Consider the following 15,639-nt stretch of genomic DNA (forward strand, 5'->3'; position numbering starts at 1 on the left):
GTACTACGTTGAACAACAGTGGTGAGAGTGGGCATCCTTGTCGTGTTACTGATCTTAAGGAAAATGCTCTCAGCTTTTCCCCATTGAGAATGATATTCACTGTGGGCTTTTCACAGATGGTTTTTATGAAATTGAGGAATGTTCCCTCTATCCCTACACTCTGATGAGTTTTAATCAGGAAAGGATGCTGTATTTTGTCAAATGTTTTTCTGCATCAGTTGAGAGGACCATATGGTTCTTCTCTCTCCTCTTATTAATGTGCTCTATCACATTAATTGATTTTTGAATGTTGAACCACCCTTGCATGCCAGGGATAAATCCCACCTGGTCATGATGGATAACCTTTTTAATGTACTGTTGGATCCTATTAGCTAGGATCTTGTTGAGAATTTTCACATCCATATTCATCAGGGATATTGGTCTGAAATTCTCCTTTTTGATGGGGTCTTTGCTTGATTTGGGGATCAAGGTAATTCTGGCCTCATAGAATGAGTCTGAGAGTTTTCCTTCGGTTTCTATTTTTTTGAAACAGCTTCAGAAGAATAGGTATTATTTCTTCTTTGAATGTTTGGTAGAATTCCCCAGGGAATCCATCAGGTCCTGGACTCTTGTTTTTTGGGAGGTTTTTGATCACTGCTTCAATCTCGTTACTGGTTATTGTTCTATTCAGGTTGTCAATTTCTTCCTGTTTCAGTCTTGGTAGTTATAGGTTTCCAGGAAGGCATCCATTTCTTCCAGGATGCTTAATTTATTGGCATATAGTTGTTGATAATAATTTCTAATAATTGTTTGTATTTCCTTGGTGTTAGTCTCCCTTTTCATTCATGATTTTATTAATTTGGGTCCTTTCTCTTTTCTTTTGGATGAGTCTGGCCAGTGGTTTATCGATCTTATTAATTCTTTCAAAGAACGAGCTTCTAGCCTCTTTGATCTGCTCTACTGTATTTCTGGTTTCTAATTCATTAATCTCTGCCCTAATCTTTATTATTTCTCTTCTTCTGCATGGCTTAGGCTTTATTTGTTGTTCTTTCTCCGGTTCTTTGAGGTGTAAAGTTAGTTGGTAAATTTGGGATTTTTCTATTTTTTTGAGTGAGGCTTGGATGGCTATGTATTTCCCCCGTAGGACCACCTTTGCAGTATCCCATAGGTTTTGGATTGATGTGTTTTCATTCTCATTGGTTTCCATGAATTGTTTAAGTTCTTCTTTGATTTCCTAGTTGACCCAAACATTCTTAAGCAGGATGGTCTTTAGCTTCCAAGTGTTAGAATTTCTTCCAGATTTGTTCTTGTGATTGAGTTCCAGTTTCAAAGCATTGTGGTCTGATAATATGCAGGGAATAATCTCAGTCTTTTGGTATCAGTTGAGACCTGATTTGTGACCCAGTATGTGGTCTATTCTGGAGAAAGTTTCATGTGCACTCCAGAAGAATGAGTATTCTGTTTTTTAGGGTGGAATGTTCTGTATATATCTGTGAGGTCCATTTGGTCATAGTACTAGAAGTCCTAGCAACAGCAATCAGACAACAAAAAGAAATAAAAGGTATTCAGATTGGCAAAGAAGAAGGCAAACTCTCTTTTCACAGATGACATGATACTTTATGTGGAAAACCCAAAAGACTCTACCCCCAAATTACTAGAACTCATACAGCAATTCAGTAATGTGGCAGGATACAAAATCAATGCACAGAAATCGGTTGCTTTCTTATACACTAACAACACACTGTAGAAAGAGAAATTAGAGAAACGATTCCATTTACAATAGCACCAAAACCATAAGATACCTCAGAATAAACCTAACCAAAGAGGTAAAGGATCTATACTCTAGAAACTACATAACACTTATGAAAGAAATTGAAGAAGACACAAAAAGATGGAAAAATATTCCATGCTCATGGATCAGAAGAATAAACATTGTTAAAATGTCTATGCTGCCCAGAGCAATCTATACCTTCAACGCCATCCCAATCAAAATACAAATGGCATTTTTCAAAATGCTGGAACAAACAATCCTAAAATTTGTATGGAATCAGAAAAGACCCCGAATCACCAAGGAAATGTTGAAAAAGAAAAACAAAGCTGGCGGCATCACGTTGCCCGATTTCAAGCTATATTACAAAGCAGTGATCACCAAGACAGCATGGTACTGGCACAAAAACAGACATATAGGCCAATGGAACAGAATACAAAGCCCAAATATGGACCCTCAACTCTATGGTCAAATAATCTTCGACAAAGCAGGAAAGAATATGCAATGGAAAAAAGACAGTCTCTTCAATAAATGGTGCTGGGAAAATTGGACAGCTATATACAGAAGAACAAAACTGGACCCTTCTCTTACACCATACACAAAGAAACTCTAAATGGATAAAAGACTTCAGGGTGAGAAAGGAATCCATCAAAATCCTAGGGGAGAATAGAGGCAGTAACCTCTTCGAAATTGGCCACAGGGCTTCCTTCAAGACATGTCTCCAAAGGCAAGGGAAACAAAAGTGAAAATGAACTTTTGGGACTTCATCAAGATAAAAAGCTTCCGCACAGCAAAGGAAACAGTCAACAAACAAAGCCAAGAGGCAACCCATGGAATGGGAGAAGATATTTGCAAATTACACCACAGACAAAGGGCTGGTATCCAAGATCTATAAAGAACTTCTCAAACTCAACATCCAAAAAACAAATAAGTCAAAAAATGGGCAGAAGACATGAACAAACACTTCTCTGAAGAAGACATACAAATGGCTAACAGACACATGAAAAAAATGTTCATCATCATTAGCCATCAGGGAAATTCAAATCAAAACCACATTGAGATACCACCTTACACCATTTAGAATGGCAAAAATTGACAAGGCAAGAAACAACAAATTTTGGAGAGGTTGTGGAAAAAGGGGAACTCTCTTATACTGTTGGTGGGAATGCAAGTTGATATAGCCAGTTTGGAAAACAGTGTGGAGGTTCCTCAAAAATTTAAAAATAGAGCTACCCTATGACCCAGCAATTGCACTATTGGGCAAAGATACAGATGTAGTGAAAAGAAGGGCCATGTGCACCCCAGTGTTCATAGCAGCAATGTCCACAATACCCAAACCGTGGAAACAGCCGAGATGCCCTTCAATAGATGAATGGATAAAGAAGATGTGGTCCATATATACAATGGAATATTACTCAGCCATCAGAAAGGATGAATATCCAACTTTTGCATCAATATGTATGGAACTGGAGGGGATTATGCTAAGTGAAATAAGTCAAGCAGAGAAAGTCAATTATCATATGGTTTCACTTATTTGTGGAACATAAGGAATAGCATGGAGGACATTAGGAGAAGGAAGGGAAAAATGAAGGGGGGAATCTGAGGGAGAGATGAACCAGGAGAGACTACGGACTCTGAGAAACAAACTGAGGGTTTTAGAGGGGAGGGGGTTGGGGGATGGGTTAGCCCGGTGATGGGTATTAAGGAGGGCACGTACTGCATGGAGCACTGGGTGTTATACAGAAACAATGAATCATGGAACACTACATCAAAAACTAATGATGTACTGTATGATGACTAACATAACATAATAAAAAAATTAAAATAAAAAATAAATAAAAAATAAAATAAAGTAAAAGCAAAAAACCCCAAAAAACTTGCAAGTGGACTGTTAAGCTTTGGCTCAAGGGCACACTATCTCATCAACATAATTTAATCATCAACATAACTAATGGAAAATTAAACTTGATGTTCAATATGTTGTAATTCCTGCCTCATACATCCCATGACTATAGATTTTCTAAAATGAGTTAATTTTACATAATGAAATGTCATACTAGACATAAAATTCTTTTGTCTTCTTTTGTAACTTTATTTTGGGGTAGGAATTATCTCATTTTTTCTTAATTAGTAAATGATTTTTTTACAACTTATAAAAGTAGTTCTTGAATGAATAATTCCTTTCCTTAGATCTACATAAAAATTATCTAACAACTAGAAATTTGAGAAATGGAATCAACTTGTATTTACAGTTTGTATAGTGTTTCACCTAATTGTCATATCAACTCTACTGGGTTCAAATAGCAGGCTCCCCAAAATTCATGTCTACCTAGAACCTGCGAATGAGACATAACCTGGAGATTAGATCTTTGCAGATATATTCAAGTTAGGATGAGTTCATACTGGGTTAGAGTGAACCCCAAATCCAATATTACTGAAGTCTTTATAAGGAAAGGAAAATCTGAATGCAGAGACACACAGGGATAATGCCATATAATGATGAAGCAGAGATTGGAACAATGTGTCCATACATCAAGAAATGCCAAGGATATAAGCAACCACCAGAAGATAAAAAGAGGCAAGGAAGAATTGTTCTCTGAAAACTTCAGAGAAGGTATGGTCTTGCCAATACCTTAATTTGGTACTTCTGGGCTGCAGAACTGTGAGATAATAAATTTCTATTGTTTTAAGCCATCAAAAAAAAAAAAAATCTTAGGACTTGCCAGCCTCCCTAATTGTATGAACCAATTCCTTATGATAAATTTTTAATCTATATGTATCCATCCTATTGGTTCTGTTTCTCTGGATAACTCTGACAAATACAAACACCTGCTATATGTCAGGCACTATTCTAGGCACTGTGGATTCAGCAGTGGAACAAGACACACAAAATTCCCCACCTTCACAGAGCTGATAACCTGGAGAGTTGAGGGTGAGAGATACAACGTCAAAAATAAGAGTAGTCACTGAGAAGATGACACATGAGCTGAAATATAAAGAAGGTGAGGAAGAGAGCCAAGTGTATATGTAGGGCAAGAGCATCCCATGCAGAGGGCACAGCTCATGCAAAGGCCCGGGGGCAGGACTGGGCCTGGGGTATTGGAGGAACAGCAAGGGAGGGGTGTGTGGCTGGAACAGAGTAAGCAAGGGGGAGAGAGGGATGAGGGCAGGGCAGGGCAGGGAGGGGACAGGGCAGGTCATGTCGGGCCTTGGGGGCCTCCGGGAGGATTTGGGCTTTTACCCCAGGGTGGTGGGAGTCCTGGAGGGTTGTGGGCAGAAGAGGCGGAACTTGACTTGGGCACTCCCTGGTGTCCTCTGGTGGCCACTGCAAGGGCAAGAAGCCAGGAAACCCCTTCAACAATCCCCCTGAGACAGACACATGATCCTCAATCATGAGCCAAACAACTTAATGGATGATCACCTAATTGACCCAAGCATGAGGAGACTCCAAGGGGCAAAAAAGACTTTTAAAGATAGAACTAGAGCTTCTGTTTCATTGGTGCCCCCCAAGCACCAGGCCCCTTCCATGCATTTCCTGCAGGCCCCACAATAATGCTTCCAGATGGGTTGACCTAGTAACCCCGGTTTTCCCAGGACTTTCCTGGTGTTATCCTTAGAAGTCCAGAGTCCCGGGAACCCCCCTCCCAGTCAGAGGCAAACCAGGACAGTTGGTCACCCTATGTCAAGGTAAACATTAGGACTTAATTTTACAGATGTGGAAACAGATATGTTTGCATAGCCTCCCCCGGGTCACACCACCAGTCAGAAGGAAAGAGAAGAGCAGCTAGAATGGGTGAAGGTTGGCAGGGCATCCAGGGGTCCTGGCCATTGCCCTGACTGAACCCACTCACTACAGCTTTGGCCCAGCCAGTACGAACCAGAAAATTTAGGTTTCTCTGAGGAGAGGGAGGGTTGACATAATTGTGCACCTGCTATGTTCCAGGTACCATTTGGTACCTGTATCTTACCTCATATAATGTTCATCAAAACCCAGTTGGATTAACCCCTCTGACCCTCATTTTCGTAGAAACTGAAGTTTTAGGGAATTTGCTGAAATATGTGAGCACTGGAACCAAGATTCAAACTCAGGAAGTATGACTCCAGAACCCACCTCTTAACAACTGCACATGGAGTCAAGTCCTCACAACTATCCCATCAGGTGGCGGGGGGAGGGGGGTCAGGTATGTGTAGGGGGTCATTGCAATACCCATTAATCAGATCAAAACTGAGAGCTGAAGGTGTTTGTCCAAGGTCTAATTGCCTTCAGTCTGGGAGGCCTCTTCCCAGAACACATGCTCTGCAGCTGTCACCAGCCCACAAGCAGAGCAATGAGAAGCCATCAGATCCCTTTGAAAGTGGCCGTGAGCCAGCCAGTCTCCGTATTTCCCCGAGTGCCAGTGATTACAGCAGCAAGTTACGAAAGCAGGAGTGGGTATGTGAAGGGGAAAACCCAGTCTCCTCCTGGGGATTCTCCTACATCAGCTCATGAGCCCTTCACAAACTGCCAGGTAAGAAGGGGTGGGATAGTGGCCACTCTTGGCATCCACCACCCCCCATCTGCTTTACCGGGATGGCATACCCATCCCCCAGGCAATGACTGGCAGACAGGTGCAGGTGAGTTACAGCACAGCTTCTGCCTTGCATCTGAGCAGGTGAACCTCTGGGATGCACTTCACACTCCAGGGCTCCTTGTGAGACCAGGCTGTGGCTGAAACTCTCCCAAAATACCTTCTGGGAGGCTAGTTTCTCCTCCGCCCTGTCCTACTTCCCTCATTCCCCTGCAAGCACTTCCTGACAGTCCTCCCTCAATAAATTACTCACACAAAAATCTTATCAGGCTCTGCTTCTACAGAAACTGACCAAAAGCAGATGGTCATCCTTATTTTCGTGCATTTTTGTTTTGTTTATATCTTTTTTTAAGAAGATAGTAATTACTTGTAAAAAAAATTCAAACAATGCAGAAGTATATAAAATTAAAAGTGAAGATCTCTCAGTCCCCCATCCTTATACCTGGAGGAAATCACTGTCAAAAGCTTAGAGTGAATCCCCTCCAGGCTAAGTCCTATTATTCACAGGCTCAGTCATGCAAGTATATTATTAAATATGAATAAATTTATAAATTCACACAATTTTCTTAACACAAGTGAGATCATACAATATACAATCCACTGTGTTCTCCAAAACAGTAGCTACAAATCATATATGGCTGTTTGAGTTTAAATTTATGAAAGTTGGGGCACCTGGGTGCTCAGTTGGTTAAGTGTCTGCCTTCAGCTCACCTTATGATCTCAGGGTCCTGGGATAGAGCCCTGTCTCGGGCTCCCACTTAACGAGGAGTCTGCTTCTCCCTCTCCTTCTACCCCTCCCCCCACTCGTGCTCTCTCTCTCTCTCTCTCTCTCTCTCTCTCTCTCTGAAATACATAAATAAAATCTTTTAACTGTGTAGTTTCCATTGTGTCCAAAGGCATGAACTGTGCCAGAGATGTCTTGATAGCCAAAGGTTCAAGCAGAAACTCCACACTCCCCTTTCCATGGTATGGAATTGTCACTAGCAGGCAGCTTACCCACCATGGACTACATTTCCCAGCGCACCTTGTGTCCAGGTATGGTCCTATGACCCTGAGCAAATACCACACGCCTCACTGCCAGACCTCGGTTTTTAGAAAGTGGGTGTGCCTTCTCCACTGTTTCTTTTCCCTTTGGCCATGGTCTGCAGAAGACTCCGAGACCCTCAAATGGCTGAGCCACAAGACAGAAGGAGTCTGGGTCTCCAAATTACTGTTTGGAGGAAAAATCACCCACTGGCCAGAAATATCTGCACTGGACTCTTAAACAAAAATTAAATTTCTTTTTATTAAGCCATGGACAGTTTTGGGTTTGTTACAGTAGCTAGGGTTACTCTAACAAACACAACGTTTTATCCAACCAGTCCCTCATGTAAACAAACATCGATTATTCCAAGTTGTTATCGGAATAGTATAATGAACACATCCTTGAGTATGGTGAGGTATCTCTGTACGTTATACAAATATCTCTTTGGAATAAATTTCTGGATTAGGAATTGCTGTGTCAAAGTGTTTATGCATTTTCATAGTATTTCATTAAGTATGATATAGAGAGAAAAGCACAAATATTGTAAGTGTGCACTTTGATGAACCATCACAAAGTTAACATCCCTGTGTTTATAATTTTTAATTCCAGTAGTGCCCAGTTTTCTCAAATTTAAGCCTTTGGAATTCCCACTTACAAATTCCTTGTATGTGCCTTGACTATAACATCTCTCACACTCTCTATGTGAGGCACAGATTCTTTCTTTTATTTATTTATCTACCTAACTAGCCTGTGCAGTATCAGGCCCAGGCTGGGTCCCAGAGCTGTGAAGAGTCACACAATGACTTCCTCACCAGCCAAGGGCTTTCTGGAATCAATAATAATGATCGATTTTTTTTTTATCAAGGTGACCTTTTTGGAAATATAGTGATACGATTTTCTCTTTTCCACTTATATGGTTGTGAGCCCCTTCTCCCAACACATTCTGCCAAAAGATTTACTCTCATTCAGGAAGAATTAAGATGTCTTAGCAGGAGACATACATGAAAGCCAAACAGTAATGTTCAGGTTTTAATTACCAAACTGGATGTTTGGGTTCCCAGCAAAACAATAGCCTTGAAAGCAAAGCCTTATAAGATGAAAGAGTTTTGGGAATCTAGTGTACAGCATGGTTACTCTGGTTAACAATACTGTATTGTATACTTGGAAGTTGCTACGAGTAGATCTTAAATATCCTTACCAGGAAAAAAAATGGTAGCTATATAAGGTGATGAAGATATTAGTGAACACTATGGTGATAATCATTTCTCAATATACGTGTGTATCATATCAACATGCACGCACCTTAAACGTGCACAATGTTATATGTCAGTCATATCTCAATAAAAAGATTTTGCAGTAACCAGGCTTGAAGGACTGGAAAGTAGAGTTTTCATTAAGCCATGGTATAAGGGAAATACCTATCACAAGGGAAGAGAAAACATTGTAGGAAGCTAATAAAGAGAGATGAGAGGAACCCACCAGGAGCCCTACTCCTCTGCCACCTCACCTCAGAAACTTCTGGACAGGAATGGGTGAATTTAGGGGTATCAAGGCTAGGGCCTGACTTCTCCCAACAAAAGCCAGGCAGAATTTCCCAGTCTAGAAGAGAAGTTTCCTTTCTGCTGCTATCATATCCAACAGGGTATGAGAGCCAAAGATTAGAACCCACAGAGGAAGGTAGCCAGTAGGAGGTCCAAGAAAACTCTTCTGGGTTCCTATAGCCTGAACATGGAAAGCAGAAGCTCCTTTGTGGACCCCTGGGGGGTACAGAACTGCAAAGGGTACTACCAGACAAGCAAGGTGGGGCCATGCTCTACAGGTAGACAAAACATCCCATCCAGAGTCCACCCTTGACAGCCACAAGATCCCGTAGTTGCCCCTACTCTAACACCCAGCCGTCATTTTGGGAGGACCAAGAGTAGGGTAAGAAATTTGAAAGATTAACTGAGTTTCCCAAATAAGGCTGAGCCAGGACTGAGACACTAAGGACCTGAAGAACTGGCAACGTTTTTCCTCTCCATCCAGCAGCAGCTTATATAGAAAATGAGAACACTTAATACATTTTTAAAATGCATTCTTTCCACATTGAGTTGTAGTTTGAGTAAATTTCATCCCCATTCCCACCACACTACCATTTATGAAGCTCTCATCCATATACCAGGTGGGTAACAAAGTTACCTCTTTTGATTTAAGCTTCACAATGTACCCTTGGGATAGGAACCTGTGTTAACTGTATTTCACAGCTGAGGAAAGTGACAATCAGAGAGATTTTGTGTGACTCACCTGAGGTCACACAGTGAATCCAAGGCACAAAGGTAAGTGCCTGGAGCAGGAACTGGGAGACCTGGATATTATTTATCCCTTGCTCTGCCACTAAGTAGCTCCCAGCAAATGTTCAGCCATGGCTCAGCCTCCTGGGACAGAAGGGTCTCCTCCCCAGAAAACATCCTCCCACACATTGAACATATGGATTCTCTTTGACCCACTTACCATCTGTCATTGATTCCAATGGGAACATAACCCAGATGAATATACCACAATACTCTGTGAAAAAAGAAAAGAAAAACACCATGAACCATCAAGAAGCAATGTGCTCAACCTGAAAAGTACTCCTGGAATGGCCTCGTTTAAATAAGTTTGATGAGATATCCAACTAAATGACAAACATACAATATTTCATGTAATACTCACAGCAGCCATTCCTGCTTTTCTGCACTTTATGTTTTTTCATTTTGTTTGTATTATCTTAATTTTATTTTCAATTACAAACAAAGTTCCAGCTGATCTTCAAAAATACACCCTAAAACATGTATTCTCAAAAGAAATGACATCTTCCCCCAAAAGGGCAAAACTTGGTTCTTAGGGAAAGATGAAAAAAAAAGTGTCTAAAAGGCAGTGCAGACCCGGGCATTTAGCTCTTCTCTGACATTACCACCTCCATGACCCCCACTCCCACCACCCCCATCACCACCCCCACAACCCCCATGACCACCACCCCCAACCCCACCACTCCCACTACCCGACCTCCACCACCCCCACCTTCATCCCCACCATCCCCACCATCAATGTCATCATCACTACTCTGCTAAAAAACCTCAGGGCAGAATAAGGGGCAATAATAGCTAATACCAGCCCTGACACCCCAAACCAACAACTCGGCATTCCTGCATTTGTGGTCCACGAGTTACCTGCTCCTTCTAATTAAGCCTGCCAGTCAACAAATCCCACAGACCCAAACCCCTGATATTCCCATTCATTATCATCAAATAAAATTCTGCTCGTTAATTATTTTAGAGGCAACAGAACACTGTTTTTAAGCATACCAACTCTGGAGTCAAAATGTTTGGGTTTAAAAATCTGGCTTCACTAATTACTGACTGCATGGCCTTGGAAAAGTTATTTAATCTCTTTGGGTCTAAGTTTTCTCTTCCACAAATAGATGCACTGGACCACAGCCTAGGAAGCCCACACTTGTTGCTCAAAATACTGTCCCTCATTCATAGATTTATTGGCTTTTTTTTATTATGTTCAGTTAGCCAACATATAGTACATCATTAGTTTTTGATGTAGTGTTCAATGATTCATTAGTTGTGTATAACAGCCAGTGCTCATCTCTCTCATTCATAGATTTGAACCAGTGACAAAAACTTGAAAGACAACTTTTACATCAACGTGGATGGGACTGGAGGAGATTATGCTAAGTGAAATAAGTCAAGCAGAGAAAGACAATTATCATATGGTTTCACTTATTTGTGGAACATAAGGAATAGCATGGAGGATATTAGGAGAAGGAAGGGAAAAATGAAGGGGGGGGGAATCAGAGGGGGAGACAACCATGAGAGACTATGGACTCTGAGAAACAAACCGAGGATTTTAGAGGGGAAGGGGGTGTGAGGATGGGTTAGCCCGGTGATGGGTATTAAGGAGGGCACGTACTGCATGGAGCACAGAGTGTTATACGAAAATAATGAATCGTGGATCACTACATCAAAAACTAATGATGTATTGTATGGTGACTGACATCATATAATAAAATTAAATTAAATTAAAAAAAAAAACTTGAAAGACAGGAAGAAAACCACAACATAGACCATAAACAAGACCAGTACAAAACTGACGCCTGAAGAAAGGGAAATAAGAGAACAGACAGGGAGGCTCCATCTCACAGCTCAGGCCTCAGCACAAATGTCACCCCCTCCAAGAGGTCTTCCCTGACTTCCCCCTTCAACATAACCCCCGGTTACTCTCTTCTTTTGTGGCACTATCACTGCCTGAGATGCTTTTGCGTAGTTATTATTTGGGACAGCATGGCATAGTGATAAGCAATAAAGCATACAGACTCTGGAGTCAGACTGCCCGCCCTACCCCCAGTTAGCTAAGTAGTCTTGGGCAAGTCTTCTAATATCTTTTGCCTCAGTTTCTTCCTTTGTAAAATGGGGCTATTAGTGACCCAGTATTTGGAGGAGTTTTGTGAAGTTATCTGAGGAACTTAAAACAGTGCTAGGTGGGTGGTTGCTGTTATGGCCAGTGGCTTCTTTTCTACCTGTCCCTCCCACGAGGATGTCAGCCACATGACAGCAGGAATTGCTTGTTTACCACTGCTCTCCCCTCAGTGCCTACAACAGCATCTGGCACATAATAGTTGCTCAGGAACTACAGGTCAAATGAATAACTATAAAGAAAGTCGGCCCTGACAGATGGAATTCCCTATGCTCAGTGATTTTTGCCAAAGGTCCCCCAATGAAGGTATTGGCAGTATCCAACCTAGAATTGGGGTCTCTGGCTGGATACTTCATGTCCTTCCCTTTTCCCTACAGTCTACATCCAGTGCAGGCTTCCCCCAACACTCCCATCACCATTCATCCCCACACTCACCCCAGAAGAGGAGAAAGCTGAAGCTCCACATGGTGCCGTGTTTCTCTCATTCGAAGAGGGAACCTCTTCTTCAGTCTTGGGGTTTTCAGTAAACAGAATGTGTGGGAAGAGGGGAGGGGTGGAGCCAGAATTGCTCAACGCCACCAGAGCAAGACGGCCCTTTTTGCTGAATTGCCTGCCACTGAATGAGGACAGCATGGCAAACCCCTAATTTTCTCTCTGCCAGAATGAAGAGAAGTTGGTCTGGCTAATGTGTCACTGTGTTCTCCCTTTCTCCAATTGCTCGTCTTCCTCCACACTTGTTTTTCTTTCCCCACCAACAGCCACCTCTCAACCTTCTTTCATTGCCCCCAACCATAAATATACTACCACCACTTGTCCCCAGTGAAGCAAATCCCAGACTCAAAGTTATCTTCCCAGAATGTCCCACACAAATAACCACCACAGCCATCATGGACCAGGTGCCATGCTAGACACATTGCCAACAAAATTTAATTTCATCACATCACATCAATATCATCAAGTAAGGATTCTGACCCCCACCTATTTTACAAAAATTAAATTAAATTAAATTATTAAATTAAATTAAAAATGAAACTGAAGCATGGAGAGGGGATAGGACTTGTCCAAGATTACTTGGAGTCAAGATTTGAATGCAGGACCCTCTGGCTCCAAGGTCTAGCACTTGAACCATCCCATATGCCTCCATCTCTCCTACATCTGACCCCTGCACAGCAGCACTCTACCACATTCCCAGCCCTAACACACCTGCACACACAATCTCACACACATGGAGGTCTGGTAATGTCTTGGCCAGGGTCCCCAGAAGCAGATGCTGAGACCAGGATTCTAGGGAAATTAGTTTATCAGGGAGGTGACCCCAGAAAACTCCAGCTGGGGGGGGGTGGGGAGTGAGATTGGGATGGGAAAGCATCCCAGGTGGCCATGCCATCTAGAAAGTTGCATTAGAGCTCAATCTCACTGGGGATCTCTGAAAGGCAGCCCAAAGTAGTCTTCAGTTACCCCAACAGAGGGGCAACAGAGCTGGGGTATCTATGAACCAGCTACTGCCGGTCATGCATTGAGGCCCACATCAACCCACAACACCTTGGGCCTGGCCTCCTAGCAGAGAGAATGTGCATAACCAGAGTGTAACCCCATTGATAACAAAATGCAGCAGCTGATAGTCGGCCTAGTGTGACCCAAGGGATTGAGGGTCACAGGTGTGAGTAGGCACCAAAAGCATCTGCCACAAGCTAAAAATGAGGCACAAAGGCCAGCCCCAAGTTCTTGGGAAGAAAAGCCCCCACATGTTTCTGCATTCTCCCTTTTGCTCTGTGCAAAGCAAAATACCCACCTTGCAGTTATGATCACTGAAGAAGATCCATCAATGGTCCCCCGTGTGTGCATCAAGGGACTCTACCCAGTGAGGTTGTAGTTAAGAGCCAGCACAAAAACAGCAAATTTCACCAAGAAAGAGGATAAACAAAAGCTGTGTTGTGTTAGGAGAAGCACTGTAGTATACACAGACTCTAGAACCAGATCACCAGGGGTTCAAATCCCATATCCTCTACTTCCTAGTCATGTGTGGTCCTGGGCAAGTTCTAATCTCTCTGTGCCTCAACATTCCCATTTGTAAAATAGACCCAATAATAACAGGTCTACTTCATGGCACTGGTGTGAGCCTCTGAGGAGTGGGCACACATGACGTGCCTAGAACTGAACCTGGCATGCAGGAAAAACTCCAAGTATTGGATATTATGGCCACAGGAGCTAGAATCAGACCTAGGATCAAATCCTGATTTTGCAAGATATTCTCAAAGTGACCTTGGAAGTGACTTGCCTCTCTGGGCCTCAGTTTCTTCATCTGGAGAATGGGAGTGACAGTAGGTCATGTCCCAAAGGATAGCTGTGGAGGGGATTCCATAATGTGGGGTAATATTGCCAACTGGGAGCAACTTCTGGGATTTGCACTTTCTTCTATACTCCTTGGTCAGTGCATCCAAGGTGTGGACACTAGAGGCAGACAAACAAATGCAGTGGTTTTAACTTCATTCACAAATTCTTTGATACTCTTCCCTTCAAGAGGAGGGGCTTAATCCTGCTCTCCTTGAAAGTGTGCTGGACTTGGTGAACAGGAAAAGGAGGATGTGACACTGTGCCATGTGAACATCTGAGGTTCAGAGGGTCACTGTGGCTTCCTGCTTGCCCTCCCCTTCTGGAATCCTTCACCGGGGAAAAACCATCACCATGTTGTGAGGTCACTCTGCAGCACTGTGGAGAAGCCCACATGAGGAGGAACTGAGGTCTGTGGCCAACGGTTTGACTGTGACCTCATGGGGGGACCCTGATCCAGAACCACCCAGCTGAGCCACCTCCAGATTCCTGACCCTCAGAAACCATAAGGAAAATAAAACCTGGTTGTCTAAAGCTGTCCTGTTTTGGAGTAGTAGGGTATGCAGCAAGAGACAACTAGTATACCTAGAATCCATTTTCCCCATCAGCAAAATGAAGACAACACCAGCTTCACAGGGATTGAAGTTTAATATAATAAAATCACAAAATCCTGCCTGACACAGATTAAATGCTCTCTAATATTCACTGTTATTACATTATTCTTTTGCTATGCTAAGCTGTCATGGCTACTCATAGAAGACCTGGTACCAGCGATGACTGAACTGGAAAAGCCAGAAAAGATCATTTCATGCAGAACCTTCTAATGTGGATGAGTTTGGACTTGATCTTCAGGGCACCAGAAGGGATTTCAGCAAGGGAGTGAGGGGCAGGCTGGGTTTTACAACTGCTGCACGCTGGACCAGGCAGGAACCATGGAGAAGGCTGGGGCTGCTTCCGGGAGAGAGAAAAGCATGGTAGTCTGGTCTAGGGTGGGGGCTGTGAAGACAGAGAAGTTTAGGAAGCAGGGCAAGCAGAAGTGGGGAAATATCTGGTGAGTGGGGAGTCTGAGACAGAAGGAATAGCTGACATTCAGAATGGGGATGGACATGGGATGAGGACATGTGACTTTCCTGCCCCCACCATAACAGAGCACCACAAACAGCCACTTAAAATGACACAGATTCATTACGTTACAGATCTAGAGGTCAGAGTCCCAAGTGAGTCTTAAGGGACTGAAATCAAGACATCAACAGAGCTGCATTCTTTCTGGAGGCTCCAGGGGAAATCCATTCCTTGTCCTTTCCAGCTTCTGAAGGCCCCTTCCTCTGTCTTCATAGCCAGCAGTGTAGCATCTTCCAATCTCCCTCCCTCTCTCCTTCAATCTCCCTCTCTCATTCTCTCTCTGGCCCTCCTCCCTCCCTCTTAAAAGGGACCTTGTGATTACATTAGGCCCACTCAAGTAATCCAGAGTTTCCTTGTCTCAAGAGCCTTAATCACATCTGCAAAGCCCCTTTTGCCATGTAAGGTCA

The 15,639-nt window shown here is 42.9% G+C and overlaps 1 protein-coding gene across 4 annotated transcripts in view; it reads right to left on the minus strand.

The window, feature by feature from the left end:
• Window positions 1-12,292, minus strand: part of ADGRE1 (adhesion G protein-coupled receptor E1) — a 57,298-nt gene extending 45,006 nt beyond the window's left edge. For all 4 annotated transcript variants that reach the window (XM_034997000.1, XM_034996998.1, XM_034996997.1 and 1 more), the window contains exons 1-2: window positions 12,215-12,292; window positions 9,830-9,883 (exon numbers count right to left, since the gene is read on the minus strand). In XM_034997000.1, the coding sequence (XP_034852891.1) occupies window positions 9,830-9,883; window positions 12,215-12,245 (85 nt within the window). In that variant the 5' untranslated portion in view covers window positions 12,246-12,292. The remainder of the gene's footprint in view (window positions 1-9,829; window positions 9,884-12,214) is intronic.
• Between the last annotated feature and the right edge of the window lie 3,347 nt (window positions 12,293-15,639).

Source organism: Mirounga leonina, unplaced genomic scaffold, assembly GCF_011800145.1.
Source record: "Mirounga leonina isolate KUSES-001 unplaced genomic scaffold, KU_Mleo_1.0 Mir_94, whole genome shotgun sequence".
Classification (NCBI taxonomy): Eukaryota; Metazoa; Chordata; class Mammalia; order Carnivora; family Phocidae; genus Mirounga; species Mirounga leonina.